This window comes from Sarcophilus harrisii, chromosome 1 (assembly GCF_902635505.1).
Source record: "Sarcophilus harrisii chromosome 1, mSarHar1.11, whole genome shotgun sequence".
Taxonomy (NCBI): Eukaryota; Metazoa; Chordata; class Mammalia; order Dasyuromorphia; family Dasyuridae; genus Sarcophilus; species Sarcophilus harrisii.
The window spans coordinates 666,341,701-666,357,404 of NC_045426.1; the positions used below are offsets into that span (position 1 = coordinate 666,341,701).

The following is a 15,704-nucleotide window of genomic DNA, read 5'->3' on the forward strand; positions in this document are numbered from 1 at the left end:
TAAGTCACATTGCTAGTATCTGAAGCTGGATTTGAACTCAGGAAGATGAATCCTCCTGATTTCAGGCCCTGCACTTCATTGTATTTCCTAGATGCTTCATAACATTCATACTATCAGTTTTATAAAAAAAAAAAATTTTTTTTTCTTAATTTAGTAATTAGCATCTTTTTTTTTAAGTACTGGCAATGTTTCCTTCTGAGAAGGATTTTGAAATATTCTTCCTTCTGTCCATTTGTTAAAGACTTTTTATAAGAAATTTAACAGAATAGCTGTTAAATGATAGTAGGCAATGGCATGGCATATTACCCACAATAGACAAGGACAGAGTGATGAAGTAATAATTTATTATAGAGTTAGACATGACTGAATGACTGAACAGCTAGCTTGCATTAATTGAATTCTGACATGCTAAAATGCATGCTTTAGCTTATTAGATTTGATTTGCCTTACCTTATTAGAATAGAAGCTTCTTGAGGCCATGGATTGTCTTTCTTTATCACCAATGCTTGACACAGTGTCTGGCACATAGTAAGTGTTTAATAAGAACTTGTTGAGCTTTTGGCTTGATTTGTCATGGCAAATTTGCAAGATTTGAGGTGATGTCTCAGAGTTGTTTTGATTTGCCACAATGGTACAAAAGCAAACAAACACAGTTAACATAGTGTTTGATAAATCTGAAGACTGAATTCACCATTTGACAAAAACTGCAGGGAAAAGTAGAATGCAGTTTGGCAGAAATTAGGTAAAGATCTGTATCTCTTATACATCAAGAAAAATTCCAAATGAGTATATGACTTAAACATAAAAGATGACATCTTAAGGAAATTAGATAAGCAAGGAAGAAATTATCTTTCAGATCTATTAATAGGGAAAGAATTCATGAATAAAAAAAGAGATAGGAAGAATCATAGAAGATAAAATGGATAATTCTGATTATATGAAATTAGATAATTTTTTCCACAAACCTAATGTAGCCAAAATTATAGAAGGGAAAGGTAAAAAGGAGAATTTTTATTACATAAAATGTAAATTTTTTTTTTGTTTTTGCACAAACAAATGCAAGGTAGCTATGATTAGAAAAAAAACAGTTAATTTGAAAAAAAAAGTCTTTACGATAAATTTCTTTTATAAAAGTCTCATTTCCAGGATATATAAAGAACCAATTCAAATTTATAGGAATAAGAATCTTTTAACAATTGATGAATGATCAAAGGATATGAAAAGATAATTATTTCTTAGGGAAGAAATCCTTGCTATCTATAGCCATTATGAAGAAAAATGCTCCAAATCATTAACTAGAGAAATGCAAATTAAAGCAACTCCAAGATCTACTTCATATATATCAGATTTGCAAAACTGACAAAAAAAGGAAAATGACAAATGTTGGAGGGATTATGGGAAAACAGGCACTGTTGGGGCTGTGGATTGGTACAGCTGTTCCAAAGCAATTTGGGACTGTGCCCCAGTTAGTTACCAAACAATATGTATCTTTTGATAGAGCACTACTACTACTAGAACTAAACTCCAATGAGATCAATGAAATTAGAAAAGGATCCAAATGTACAAAAATGCACATAGCAGTTCTTTTCATAACTGGAAACTAAGAAGGTGCCCTTCTATTGGGTAGTGACTAGACAAATTATGGCATATGAATGCAATGGAATGGTATTTATCAATGGAAATGATAAAATGGACAGTTTCAGAGGAAACTTGGAAAAGTTCTATGAATTGATAAAGAGCCAAGTGAGCAGAATTTGTACAATAACAATCACGGTGTAATAATCGTAGCAGAATAGGGAAAAGCAAACTTGAAAGACTATAACTTGGATCAATATGATAATTCCTTAGTCCAAAGGACTGAAGGTGAAACTTGTTACTCCTCTCCCGTCAGAGAAGTAATAGATTTAAACTGCAGAATAAAGTATAACATTTTTGTACATGGTTAAGGTGAGAATTGGTTTTGCTAAATTGCATAATTATTATGAAGGCTTTATTTTCTTTTCTTCATTCTTCAGTGGGTTTAGGGGACAGTGGGAGGGAGAGGTCATAAATGCTTGTAAAATATATATGTATAAAACCTATAATGGCTCTTAGGAATCACTACTTCCCTTTCTAAAGGCCCACATACCATCCCTTTAAAAACAAAGTCTAGAATTTTGCCAGAAATCAAGGTAAAGCTTACTGGTTTGAAACGACTTAGTCTCTTTCCTTTTTTGAAATTCAAAACATTTGCTTGTCTGAAAACCTGCCTATTGCTATTCTCCATAAATTTTTAAAAAATATGTTCTGTGACTGAGCATTCCATTCTTTCAGTAACCTAGAAGCGAATTTGTCTGGGGCTAATTCAGGCTAACTTTTTATTTCTCTTGGCTTTTGACTTCCTGGTAACTATTTCTGTCCTACCTTTCCTAGCCCAGAGATCATTCACCTTGGAAGAGAATACAGAAGAAAAATAAAATGTGAGCACTTTTTTTTCTTCCTCTATTTTGTCGTATCATCTACCCTGAATAATATCCTATCCCTTCTCCAATCTGCCTCTTGCCCCGCAAGGCTTTAAAAAACATTAAATTAAAAAAAAATTATGACCATCTTTGGATGACTGGGCTTTAGTACTATTAACATTATTCTCATAGGACCAAGTCCCACTCCTTCCTCAAATACTTCCTAATTATATGATCCTGGGCAAGTTACTCTTAGCCACTCTTGGTCTCAACTTCCCAGTTTGTAAAATGGAGCATTTACTTCACCGGATTGTACTACTACAATCTAAAACTAAACTAAAAAAGTTTAGAAATTCAGAAGTGCACAAAATATATTTGGTATCTCAAGGTCTTTTTTTAAAGATACTCAACAAATATTCATTCATTGATTCATTAAGCACATGGTGCAATAACCAGAAGGTTGTATTTTTTAAACTTTCAAGACATGTACCAATAACATGCCAAAGTCCTAAATATGCCAGTAGAGTTTACACCAAATTCTTGTGCCTATTGTATATTTTTATTAAAGCTTTTTATTTTTCAAAACATATGCATGGATAATTCTGCAACATTAGCCTCGAGGTCTCTTTTAAGGACTTTGAAGTTGATTGCATGACATGGGAGACACGGGCACAAGATCGCCCAGCATAGCGTGCCCTCATAAAAGTAGGTGCTGTGCTCTAGGAGCAAAGCAGAACCGAATTAGCTCAGAAGAAAAGCGAGATATGCAAAGTTAGAGAAGCTGCCCCAAATGTTCCTATGGACCTGTGGCAGAACATTCCGAGCTGATATCAGGTCTGGTGAGCCACGGTTGGACATGCTGTAATTTAATTCTAAAGCCATTTTGGTTCTCTTCAGAAACGGGCAACAACCATAACCATAGTGAAGGGAATGGGAATTTGGGGGGAGTTTTGTAGAAGCCTCAGACAATAGATGAAGGCTAGCAGCTGTGGCAGGATAGGTTTAGAAACTCAGAAATGTATACAATGTACATGGTGTTATAAAATGTGAACATATTTTAACTTTTAATAGCATCATAATTCAGACTTCTTTTCTGTTAAAGAGGGCCAAGAATTTTCATGTGGATTTTCCAGATCGGGGAGGAAAAGGGGGGCTTTCCTAACCCCTGCGATGTGGAAGGGATAAGTGTACATTTGTGAAGGCTTTGTGAGCCCTAAATCACTTTAGAAGTGCTAGCTAACACAAATCCCATCCAGGTGCTTAGCCTAAGCCTCCAAGTTGCACAGAGAAGGTGCTGACCTGCATTCACAGAGGAGCTCTTTGGAGATCTTAGCTTAAAAAGCCCAAGGTCTCCCCCTGCATCCAGGGCCTCGGCGTTCTGATCTATCTCTGGCCCCCGGACTTCGATGGCTCTGGAGGGGACCTGGCCCGGCCGCCCCTCACTGAGGCTCCGTCTCCCCGAGGTCATGGGCCTTTGGGAAGGAGGACAAATAACCACAATAACCATCCTTGTACTAATGACAGCCGAGGTTCCTCTGTCCCAGGTACTGAGTTCATGCACGGGGAGACCCCCATCCCCTCACCCTCCGCGCCTGGGTTAAGGACCAAGGTCTGCTGCCTCCAAGTCCCTCTTTGCTCACTTACAGAGCCCCCCGTCTTTCTTGTTTTACAGATGGGGAAACTGAGGGGAAGCACAACCGACTGCCTCTGACAGGTGAGCCCGAGCTCCCTCCTCTGGGGGCAAAGGACCGGGCGGCGGGTGGTGGGAAGAATCCGCTCCTGGGGGGAGGGGTGGCGGCCTGCTGATTATCTGCCAAAGGCAGGAGGGGTCGCAGGTCAGTGGGGACGATCGATTGCGGCTTCTAAAGAGCCTTTAACAGGTTTTCTCCGTCCCCAAGCATGCCTGTGAGGGCCCCTGCAGCTCCTTTCTCTGGGGCTCGCCCCAGGCAGGAGGGATGGCAGGCTGGGGCTCGCGGCCTCCACATCCCCCATCGATTGGACCCCTTGGAGGGGGCAGCCTTAAGCTCCTTCTATCATGGCCCCTGCCCATCTGTCCACTAACTCCTCCTGGCCCTGCCCTTGAGAGGAGGTGCTCTGGGAGGACTGTCTGGAGCCGGCCGGGGGAGAAGGTGGTGAGCTGGAACCCAGGCGTTCTGCCTCTCGCCTCTGGCAAAGGTGACTCAGGAATCCCGGGGGTCCCCAGTGTGTCTCTGGGGCACAAACAATGGATTTGGAATCAGGGCCGTAGGTTTGCATCTGTGTTCTGTTACTGTGTGCCACTGAGCAGATCAACTGATCTTTTAGACTCTGGATCCATTTCTGTAAAATGAGAGGGTGGGTTAATGGTCCTCAAAGTCCTTCCAGCACCAAAGCAATGAGCCACGGAAGGCAGATTGGGGTGAGGGGGAAAGGACATTGTGCATTGTTTCTGAGAAAGGGATTCTGGTATAATGGAACCATGAACATCGGGGAGACTTGGGGCTGAAACCTGCCGCAGGTACTTACTAGCAGTGTAATCCTGGATAAGTTTAACTTTCACTAAATCTATTACTTCATCTCAAAATGGAAAAAAAAAAACCAGCTGCTCCTATTTCACAGTTGCAAATGAAATAATGTATGGATTTTGCAAAGCTTGAAAAGCTATATTTTATTTCTTAAACAAACAATTAAACAACCAGAGGTCCATTATGGGCAGGGAAGGAAACAATTCTAAACTGATACAACTGGGGATCATGTCTAGATTTGGGAGGAGAGGAGAGATGGGGCTGGAGGGTCTCTCCAACCTCACAGCCTCTGTTCTACTCCCCTGGGAAGCCCTGGGTTTCTCTCATTCATCCCCTCTTCTCCATCTTTTATAAATACTATGTTAGCTTGAGCTTTTTATACTCCAAACTGGGACACTGCATTAATCTCCTTACTGGACTTCCCAACTTGGATTCCTTCCAGTGCTGAATAGGAGTTCTGAGCCTTTTTTAAATTTTATCACAGCTCTCCCCCACCTTTGACAGTCTGGTTCTGATGCTCAGAGTCATATTTTGAGATGCATAAAATAAAATACATAGAATTAGAATTCTACCAAAATATAGGAAGTGAATGACTATTTTTGAAAATAAGTTCATGGACCGCAGGTTAGAAACTGTAGTCCAACCCCTCATGTCATAGAAAAAGCCCAGAAAGAGGGAATGCTTTGCCTAAAGCCTCACATCTAGCTAAGGAAAGTGACAGGATTTGAACCCATGTTTTTGTTCCTTTTCCCAGGAGCCTTTGAAGGAACTTATCATAGATCTATCTCCTCCACCCTTGACAGTCTAATTCTGATTCTCAGAATCATATTTTGAAATGCATAAAATAAAATCCATAGAATTACAACTATAACAAAATACAAGGAGTGGCTTACTATAGTTCAAAACAAGTTCATGGACTAAAAACTGTAGTCCAACCCCTCATGTCATAGAAAAAGCCCAGAAAGAGGGAATTCTTTGCCTAAAGTCTCACATGAAGCTAATGAAGGTGACAGAATTGGAATCCATGTTTTTGGAGTCCCAACCCAAAACGGGGGTTCTGTGTGGAATAAAGTTGAGAGGGCAAAGGGTACTGAGGGTGGGCCAGGCTGGAAGTGGGAGAGGCCCTAAGAGATGAGTTTCTACTTTTGGAGACTGTGAGAGAACCGGGAGTGATGGAGAGGGCTGTGATCTACTAGCAAGGGTTTTTTTTCTGGAAATCTTTGCTAATCCGCCCCCAGCCAAGCCTGAGGCCTGAGGCCTGAGCCCCCAGGCCCTCTAATCCCCTCCAGGACCTGCCCCAAACTGACTTGTCTTGGCTGGAGGCTGATAGCCTATGACAGCCATGGAGGGCCAGGGGCCAGCTCGCCAAAGGGGAGGAGCTGGGAATGCAGGAAGGCTCCCTGTCCAGGCATTTGCAGCCCGGCCCTGTCCTGCCCTGGTTTGAGAGCTGAGAATGTTGGAGCTAGAAGGAACTTTAGGGATCATCTCTCCCAAGCTCCTTATACAGATGTTGAAGGCCAGTCCCAAAGAAAAGTGACTTAGCTAGGGTCACACCATGGGTAGGGGGCGGGAGTGGGGGTCCTGACATGCTCAGGGAGGTGAGGGATGGGGTCCGGGGGAAGGATATAGGGGGTAGCCTGGGGATACCTCTCTTTCCCTGGGCACTGCATCTGTCTCCTGGAGTGATTCCTGATGGAGGGGGAGCAGAAGGCAGGGAGGGAGTAGCTTTGGTGACATAAGCTAATCCAGGACTGACAGGGGAAGAATAGCCCCCCCTCTGACTCCCTGCTGTGGGGCTGGCCTCGGCTCTGATTGCACCCCCTACATACACACCAAGTTCCAAGTCCCAGAGGGTTTGGGGCCAGGATACTCTTCATTGGCCAGTGGCTCAAAGGAACAGGTGGGGCCCAGTTCTAGGAGCTTAAATAGCCAAGGCAGAGGAGGGTACTTGGGGGCTCATCCTGGCCAAGGCTGCCCAGGAGGAGAAGCTGAGAGACGGTGAGTACTCAGAGCCTGGAGCTGGGTGGGAAGGGGCAGGGCTAGAGGTGCCTCCCTCCAGCCAGGAGCTGGGAGAGCATGGGGTACGGGAGGGACAGAGCTTGGGGGACCTTGCCTCTTGCTTCCCGCTCTGGACCGAAGGTTCTGGTTACTAAGTCCTGCTTCTTTGGGACCATGGACACCCGCCACTTACTCTCTGGGCCTAAAGGAATCAGGAGGTGAAATGCTTTAGAACTGGGAAGGACATTTTACTGCGGCCAAGGGAAGAGAATCAGTGACAGCCTGGAAGTCTTGGGCCTGGGCTGTCTGAGGGGAAAGGATGATTTGGGATTCCCGGAGGACCAGCGCTCCCTCACTCCCAGCCAAAGCTGGGAGTGTGCGCCGGGCTCTATGCTTGGGCTGGAAGGGCAGCTTCTTCCATTGGGGCTCAGCCCGGACTTTCTTCTTCTGGGCTGGCCCATATTTCAGATGGAGATGGTGAGAACCAGAGGCTGAGGAGCAAGACACATGGAAGACAGACACAACTCCCCAAGTCTCACTGCTGAAAGCCTTCACATCCTTCCAGAGGGCATGGCCCAGACTCCCGCCGGTCTGTGGCTGCTGGGCCCAGGGGGGCCTCTCACCCTGCTTTGTGTGTCTCCCCCTCTGCTGCATCCACCTTTCCAGCCCCAACTAGGGGTGGACCACCTGGCAGGTGAGGCAGGCGCTGAGGAGGGAGGGAAGGGGAGGAGCAGGCTGCAGACCAGCCCTCTGCAGGACAAGAAGGAAGAGAAAGTGCCTCCCTCAGCCTCCCTTTCCCGAGGTTAGCCCCCACTCATCTCCCGTGACCTCCTTATCTGGCCATCAGCTTCTGGATCCCCAGAGAGCTTTCCCCCTTTTCCCAACCATGTTCAGCTTCCCACTTTCACCTCTCAGGGACTCGGATTTGAGATGTCTTAAATCCCTCAACTAGGGCTTTAGGCTTTGCCACAGAACCCCCCCCCCCCCACCAAGATCCAGCCTCCCTCTGACCTCTTTCAGCAGAGCCGTGGGGGGCCAACCCGTACCTGCCAGCCCCGCGGAACCGAGTTGCCTTCACCAAGCCGCAGCTGAAAGCCTTGGAATGGGCCTTCCAGCAGAGCCCGTACCCGGACCAGGGAACCCGGCGGCAGCTGGCCGGCCTTCTCCTCCTGCCCGAGGCCCGAGTCCAGGTGAGCAGTGCCCTGCTCCCAGCCCCGGTGGGCTCCATCAGAGCGCGGCCCCTCCTGCAAGAAAGCTGGCTCCTGATGCAGGGCAGGACCCGCTGCCCCCTCCAGCAGTTCTCTGGGACCCTGTACCACCCAGAGTGGGGAGGGTATTCTTGTTAAACTTCATCAGGATTTGCTGAAATCAAAGGCCTCTTGGTTGGACTTAAGAGACAGGATGTTAGAGCAGCAAGGGACTTTGGAGCCCAGAATGTCCCATCCAGGAGAGACCTTACAGAGCTGGGTTTGGAGGCAGAGAAAGACCCAAGTGTGAATCCTGCTTCTGGCACTTACCAGCTGTGTTACTCTGGGGCACTTGCCTCATTTCTCTGTGCTCTGACTTCCTCTGTAAAATGAAGGAATTGGACTTAATGGATCCCAAGGTTTCTTTCAGCTTTTACCCTAAGAACCTAGAATCCTATAGAATATCAGATGTGGGAGAATGTTGGATCTGAGGGGGCCCATAGGACATGGAATGTCAGAGCTGGAAAGGCCTTAGAATGTAGAATATGAGAGACATAAGGTCCTTAGGACTTCAGAGTTACAGGAACTCTTATAGAAGGTCAGAGCTGGGAGGCCCCTTAGAACCCAGGAGGTCAGAGCTGGGAGGGCCCTTAGAACCCAGGAGGTCAGAGCTGGGAGGGCCCTTAGAACCCAGGAGGTCAGAGCTGGGAGGGCCCTTAGAACCCAGGAGGTCAGAGCTGGGAGGGCCCTTAGAACCCAGGAGGTCAGAGCTGGGAGGGCCCTTAGAACCCAGGAGGTCAGAGCTGGGAGGGCCCTTAGAACCCAGGAGGTCAGAGCTGGGAGGGCCCTTAGAACCCAGGAGGTCAGAGCTGGGAGGGCCCTTAGAACCCAGGAGGTCAGAGCTGGGAGGGCCCTTAGAACCCAGGAGGTCAGAGCTGGGAGGGCCCTTAGAACCCAGGAGGTCAGAGCTGGGAGGGCCCTTAGAACCCAGGAGGTCAGAGCTGGGAGGGCCCAGAATGTCAGAGCTAAAATGCTAGATCTGGGAACCTTGTGGCCAGTAAGGGGTTTGGTGACCCGCTGTCCAGGTCTTGGTTGCCTCTATCCTCAGGGGACAACTGGCCTCCTGGGGCTCTGGTTCCAGGTCGGGGTCTGTTAGGAGCCCACAAATGCCACTTGGGAGAGAAAGGGGGAATAACATGAGAATCTTTTCTCCCCTAATTCAAATCTTCTCCCACCTTCTTCTTCTTGCCCAGGTGTGGTTCAAGAACCGGAGAGCTAAACTCCGCCGGGGACAGCGGCTTCAGCAGCCCAAGGAGCAGAGATCCCTGGCCCCGGATGGGACCAAAGTGGCCGCCTGCCCACGTTCAGAGTTTCTGCCCACTGCTTCTGGTACCAGACCCCCAACTCCTGCCCCAGAGCTCTTCCAGAGACCCAAAAGTCAGAGCCAGGGCTGTCAGGGGCCTCCGGGTTCTCCATGGAGTGGAGGTCTAGGCCTGGGCTGGGGCGTCCCCTGGACGTGGATGGTGACTCCCAGATGGGGGACCCTTCCTTCTCACTGGTTCTGCTCACCCCCTGCTCAGTCTTGGTCTGGCCTTCCTGCTACCTACTCCCCCCTCTATGGACTAGCCATGGGTCTGAGACCCAACCTGACCAACCATCCAATCAACAGCTATTTCTTATGTCCCCCCTTCGTGCCTGGGTCTGTGCTCAGTGACATGGTGGGCTAAATAAGAGACAGAGGAAACCAGTGCTCCAGAGAATTCCCAGTGTGCTCGGGGAGTTAAGGCTTAGACACAAGAATACATCCTCCTATAGATTTGAGGGCAATGTCTGATTTTTTTTTTTTTTTTTTTGTGTGCTTTTGTATTTCGGGGTAGAAGATGGTTCGTGGCTCTGGGTAGAACCTTCATAAATGTTTGAGTTGGAGTCCAGGTGCTGGAGAGGGCAGACAGTTATGGTCTGAGCTATCCAGGGCCTTCGAGGCCAGCTTATCCAAGCCCCATGGGGCAATTAATCATCATGAGAACAACCCAAACCTTCACATGCTATGGTTTTCATGGTTCAGTGCAGTCTTGAAATGGCACATTTGGGAGAATTAAGGGGAAGGAAAGAGACAAGAACTGAACCCTGTAAATGGACTGGGGAAGCAATTTCTCAGGGGGTCTAGAATCCAAGGACTTTTCTTCACTCTTCTCTGCACTCTCCCTGTTCTCCATCCTCCCCAAACCCCTGAGACAGCAAATCTCTGAATTGTGGCTCCCTGGAGAGGGACAGAGCTTGCTAAAAGTCCAGGTAGCGAGAGGCAGTTAAGTGGTGGATAGAGGCTGGATCTGAGATCAGGAAGACTTCATTGAATCCTGCCTTAGATCCTTACGACATGAGCAGGTGACTGCCTTAACTTCCTCAACTATAAAATGAGGATAATAAAAACATCTTTACCAAAGGAATGTTGAGGATCAAATGAATTAACAGATGTGCTTTGTATACCCAAAAGCAGATGTTGTTCTTCTTGTTTTTGCTGTTATTATTATCCATAATTTTCTCTTTTGTGGCCAGTTAGTATCTCCAAACTTTTCATAGGTAGGGGGTTGCCTCTGTACCTCAAAGGGCCACTCCCTACTCACTCCCAAGCTCTTAGGACTCTCTTAGGACATTGAACTTTTCCCCTTTGTGCTAGCAAATAATAAGCACTTAATAGTTGCTCAGTTGCTTAGGATCTGGCAGAGGGTGAGGTCAAGAAAGGGAGTCAATGGCCGCATTGGGACGGACACTGCTCAGGAAGCTGAGTTGCCCTAGCCTGGCTCCTTCTAGGCCAGCGTTTCTGGAGGATGTTGCTGTTGGAGCCCTTAGGGGAGAGGGGTTCCTATGCAGGCCCCCCTTGCTCAGGCACTTTGGGGAGAGCAGGGATCAGGAAAGAGCAGGTCTAGGGGCCTGCTGAGCTGAGAAATTGGAAGCTGGACTTGGGAGTTACTATCCAAGGTCCCGGACTCCCCAGTCTGGCCACTTGTCTAGGGAGGAAAGGAGGGGGGTAGGTTGAAGAACTGTATGAGTTCTAGCTTCCCGCAGCCCCCAATCCTGCATGAACACACTTCTCCCTCAGCCTTCTCCAGCTCTTTGGCCTTCCTGGGCAAGGAACCAGTGAATGGGCCCCGGGAGAGCAGCCTGGAGCCACTGGGGGCGGGTGGGTGGTGATCACAGGAGAAGGCGCCCAGCTTGTTCCCAAATCTCTGGACCGTGTTGTTCCGTGACCACCTCCACTGACCCTGAGGCTGATCTTGTAGAACCTGAAACTGTGGGTGTCGAAAGGAGCTAAAACTGCAAAGCAGGATACAGTGCTGAGAGGGGCGCGGGGGCATCCATCAGTCCTCAGAGCTGGGAGGTCCTAAGGACGCTGGACACAAAGAGTTGGGACTGGGAGGGCTCCTGGAACCCTAGTGGGAGTCCGGAGGTCCTCAGAACATAGGTCAGAGTTGGGAGGGGCTCTCTGAGACAAGTGACTGGCCCTCCATAAAAGGGATGAGGTGATCCTCCCTCATCCAGGTCTGGGCTCTTAGGGTCCTTCATCATCCGGATAGTGAAAAAGAGAGGGGACGTGACTTCCAGGCTCACAGACTTTGAGGCCATTGAGTCCAACATTCCCATCCCCATTCCATTTTACAGGTGAGGAAACTGAGGTCCCAAAGAGGGGTGGAGCTGAAGTTCAAACCCAGGGCTTGTGACTCCAAGCCCACATATCCAGTCAGTCTTAGATTTCACTTTTGGGGGATCTTGGAGCCCTTTGATGAGCAGTAAAGTGAAATCTCTACACCCTTTCTTAGAATCCTGTTTTTAAATGCATAAAGTCAAATGCAGAGGGTTTTAAAGAAAATCAATTATATTGAAATATAATCATTAAAATATTTTTTTAAAAAAACAAGGTGGGGATGTGGGAAGGAAGAAAAAACAGAAATTTACATGCTAACTTTGTTGTATGTTTAAAAGGAATAGTAAATTGTACATGGATTTGTATTTTCATGTGCAATTTTTTTATTATACTGTTATGGAAATGCTTCGATAAATTATAAATTAAATAAAAATTTAAAAACCAACAAGATTAAGAACTGGTCTTGACTAGGATGGCAGGTCTTCTTACTTTCAGTCCCAGACTCCATCAATGAGCCACTACTAGAATTTTTAGAGTGCCTACTCTGCATTAGGCATTGTGGGGGTTCTGAGGATACTTCCTTTCACTCTCTGAACTGAACTGACCTGGAACCCTTGGGAAAAGGGAAAGGACTGCTGGAGAATTTGGAGATGGGAGGAGGAAAGATGACAAAATGGGGTGGTATCTCCCCCTTTCTTCCTCCTTACAGAGGAATTACTAAGCTTTCTTCCACTCTAAAATTCTACACGTTTGCTGGCCAATGGTAGGCATTCCATAGCAGTTTGCTTGGTTAAGTGGTGCAGGGGTTAGCTCTTGGAGTAAGGAAGTTGTTATTGTTCAGCCATTTTCAAGCACATCTGACTCTTCGTGATCCTATTTATGGTTTTCTTGGTGGAGATACTTAGTTTGCCATTTCTTTCTTTGGTTCATTTTACACATAAGGAAACTGAGGCAAATGGGGATAAGTAACTTATCCAGAGTCACACAGCTCAGAAAATTAGCTTTTAGATATAATAGTTTTTTTTGCAAAATATATGCAAAATCTGTTTCAACATTCACCCCTAAAAAATCTTGTGTTCCAAATTTTCTCCCTCACTCCCGGCTCTCCCCTCCCCTAGACAGCAAGCAATCCAATAGAGACTAAACATGTGCAATAAAGATGAGTTTTCTTGACTCCAGGTACCACATAGCTGCCACCTGGTTTCCTCAAGATAGTGAGGAAAATAAGTTCAAATCCCGTATCACTCACTAACTATCTGTGTGACCCTGAGCAAATCTTTTCTTTTTTTCCTCCTGAGGCAGTTGGGGTTAAGTGACTTGCCCAAGGTCACACACAGGAAGTATTAAGGGTCTGAAGTCAGATTTGAACTCAGGTCCTCCTGATTTCAGGGTCGGTGCTCTATCCGCTGTGCACCTAGCTGCCCCATGAGCAAATCATTTAAGCCCTGTTTGCCATGGTTCTTAACTATAAAATTGGAATAATGATAGCGTCTCCCAGGGTTGTTGTGAGGGTCAAATGAGATAATATTTTCGAATGCTTAGCACAGTGCTTGGTATATAGTGGTTGCTTAATAAATGCTTGTTTCCTTCCTTTCTAGATTAAATTCCAGAGCCCCTTCCTTCCTTGGTGGGCAGAAATGCTGGGGGTCCTAGGAGACTGGGGATGAGTGGGGAGTGGAGTACAGAGGCAGCCCCTTCCTCTGGGAGGAAAGGGAGCATTGGACTGGATTCAGAAGTCCTGAATGTGAATCTCACTTGTATCCCTCACTCTTTGTGTGAAACTGGAAAAACTCTTTTCCTCCACAGAATCATAGAAGCTGAAGTTTGGAAGGAACCTCAGGGGCTTTCTAGTTGAACCCCTTTAGGAAGGAAATTCCCACCCCAAGTTACCCTACAAATGAAGACAGATCTTTAAGGGAGAGTCCATTGCTCTCAAACTCCATTCCCATGGGGTTGGACTGGCTGATTTCTGAGGTCCTGCCCAGTTCTGGTCATCCACGCACTTGTACATGTGGCGGCTGGGACTAGCACAGGACTACAGAGGGCACTGTTCTCCCAGTCTGGCCCAGAAGGTGCTTAGGAGCTATCTCAACCCCTGTTAGAGGAAGGAGGAAGTTGCAGGTCTCTAGGATGTACTTGGTAGTCAGAGCCCTTTTCCAGTCACGTCCGCACCTTCCTTGTAGCCTTCTTCCTTCTTCCTAAACAAACCAGAGACAGGAGGCTTGGGCTGGAGCTCAATCCAACCTGTGCTACATGGCCCCAGCCTGTAACTTGAGCTCTGAATGTCTGCCTGACTGGGAAGACAGGGTGGAGGAGGTGGGGGCCCAGCTCTTGGACCTGGCCCAAAGAGGGAGATGGGGTCCCCCTGTGCCTGCAGGAGAGCAGGGCCTTACTTCTGGGGTTTTGCCTTCTCCCCAGGTGACCCCTGAATTGAGCTTCCCAAAGGCCGGCCTTGCCTCTGCTCTGAGCCCTGAGAGCAGGTATACATGTGAGACTGGGCAGGTAGAGGTCTGGATGTTCTCATATGTTTGAAAAGTCAGGGCCTGCACCAGGGGCATTTAAGGGTTGGAGATGGAGAGAGAGTTAGTAAAGATGACCAGGAACTTGTAAGGTGAGTCCCCTCTACTTCCAGGAAGTTTGTCCTGGATGGCTCAGGTTAGACTGACCAGAATCCTACTAATCTGCCATGGACTCAAGAAATGTCAGAATGTTAGACTGGGAGGGCTCTTAGAACCCAGGGAGTGAGCTGGGGGTGGGGGGGACTTAGAACCCAGAAAGTCAGAGCTGGGAGGGCCCTTAGAACCCAGGATGTCAAGGCTGGAAGAAACATTTTTAAATGACAAATGGAAAAACGAAGGCCTCAGTGTGAGTGGTCTAATCTGTAGCCTTTGTTTCCATCCTGTGTTGCTTTATTCTTTAATTGTTCCATTTGTAAATCTACAAAGAGGTTCCCCCACAAAAGGAACAGAAGATCCAAGCATGATCCTTAAGCTCCCTCCTCTGTCCACATATTTTGCAGACCTGGGCTTCTTAATTTTTTGTTCCCCCTCCCCCATCGGGGGCCTCTGTGGGAGGGCTCTTCATGTCGGGTAGCCCACCTCAGGCAGTGAGTGTAGGGAGTGGCTTTCCTGTTTCTGTGTCCATAGGTGTATCTCCACGTGTCTGGGGGTAAGGCCGTGTTTGTGGGTCTGTGTCCAGCGTATGAGTGTGTGCATGGCTTGTGTGTGCACTTCTATATATGTGTCTCAGTGTATCTGGTGTTTCTAGGTGTCTGCTGGCACTTGGCAAATATTTATATGTCCATGTCTGAGCGCACAGGCAGTTGCTGCTGCTACTAATACCTCTCTCCTCTCTCTGTCTTTCCTCTTCCTCTCCTTTCTCCCTTTCTTCTCTCCTTTTTTCCTGTCTTCTCTCCTTTCTCACATCTCCTCTCTCTTGTCTTTTTCCCTTTCTTCCTCTTTTTTCTCTCCCCTCTTCTCTTCCTCTCTCTTTTCCTTTTCTCTCTGCCTCCTTTCTTTCTACCTTCTCTCCTTTCTCCCTCTCCTGTCTTCTGTCACTCTCCTTTCTCTCCTCATTCCTCTCCTTTCTTCCTCTATCCTCTTTTCCTATGTTCTTTCCTCTTCCATCTCTCCTAACTGCATCTCTCTCCCCTCTCTTCCCTCATTCATCTCTTCTTTCTATGTTCTCTCTCTTCTCTTTCCCTCAGTTCTCTCCTCCTTTCTTTTCCTCTCTCTGTTTTCTTTGTATCTCTGTTTCTTCTCCCTCCCTCCCTGTTCCATCTTTCTCCATCTCTTTCTCTCCCTGTTTTCCTGTCTCTCCCTCTTCAGTCTCCCTGTTTCATTCTCTCTGTCTCTTTCTCTTTCCTCTTTCTCTGTCTCAGTCTCTCTCTGTCCCTTTCTATCTCTCTCTCTTTGTGATGCTGTTTAGCTAT

The 15,704-nt window shown here is 47.1% G+C and overlaps 1 protein-coding gene across 1 annotated transcript; it reads left to right on the forward strand.

The window, feature by feature from the left end:
- The first annotated feature begins 7,513 nt into the window (after positions 1 to 7,513).
- LOC116421435 (retinal homeobox protein Rx-like) lies at positions 7,514 to 9,857 on the forward strand. The gene is made up of 3 exons (XM_031950990.1): positions 7,514 to 7,637; positions 7,964 to 8,133; positions 9,384 to 9,857. Exons 1-3 carry the CDS (start codon positions 7,514 to 7,516, stop codon positions 9,855 to 9,857), a joined length of 768 nt encoding a protein of 255 aa, XP_031806850.1.
- Positions 9,858 to 15,704: the final 5,847 nt, after the last annotated feature.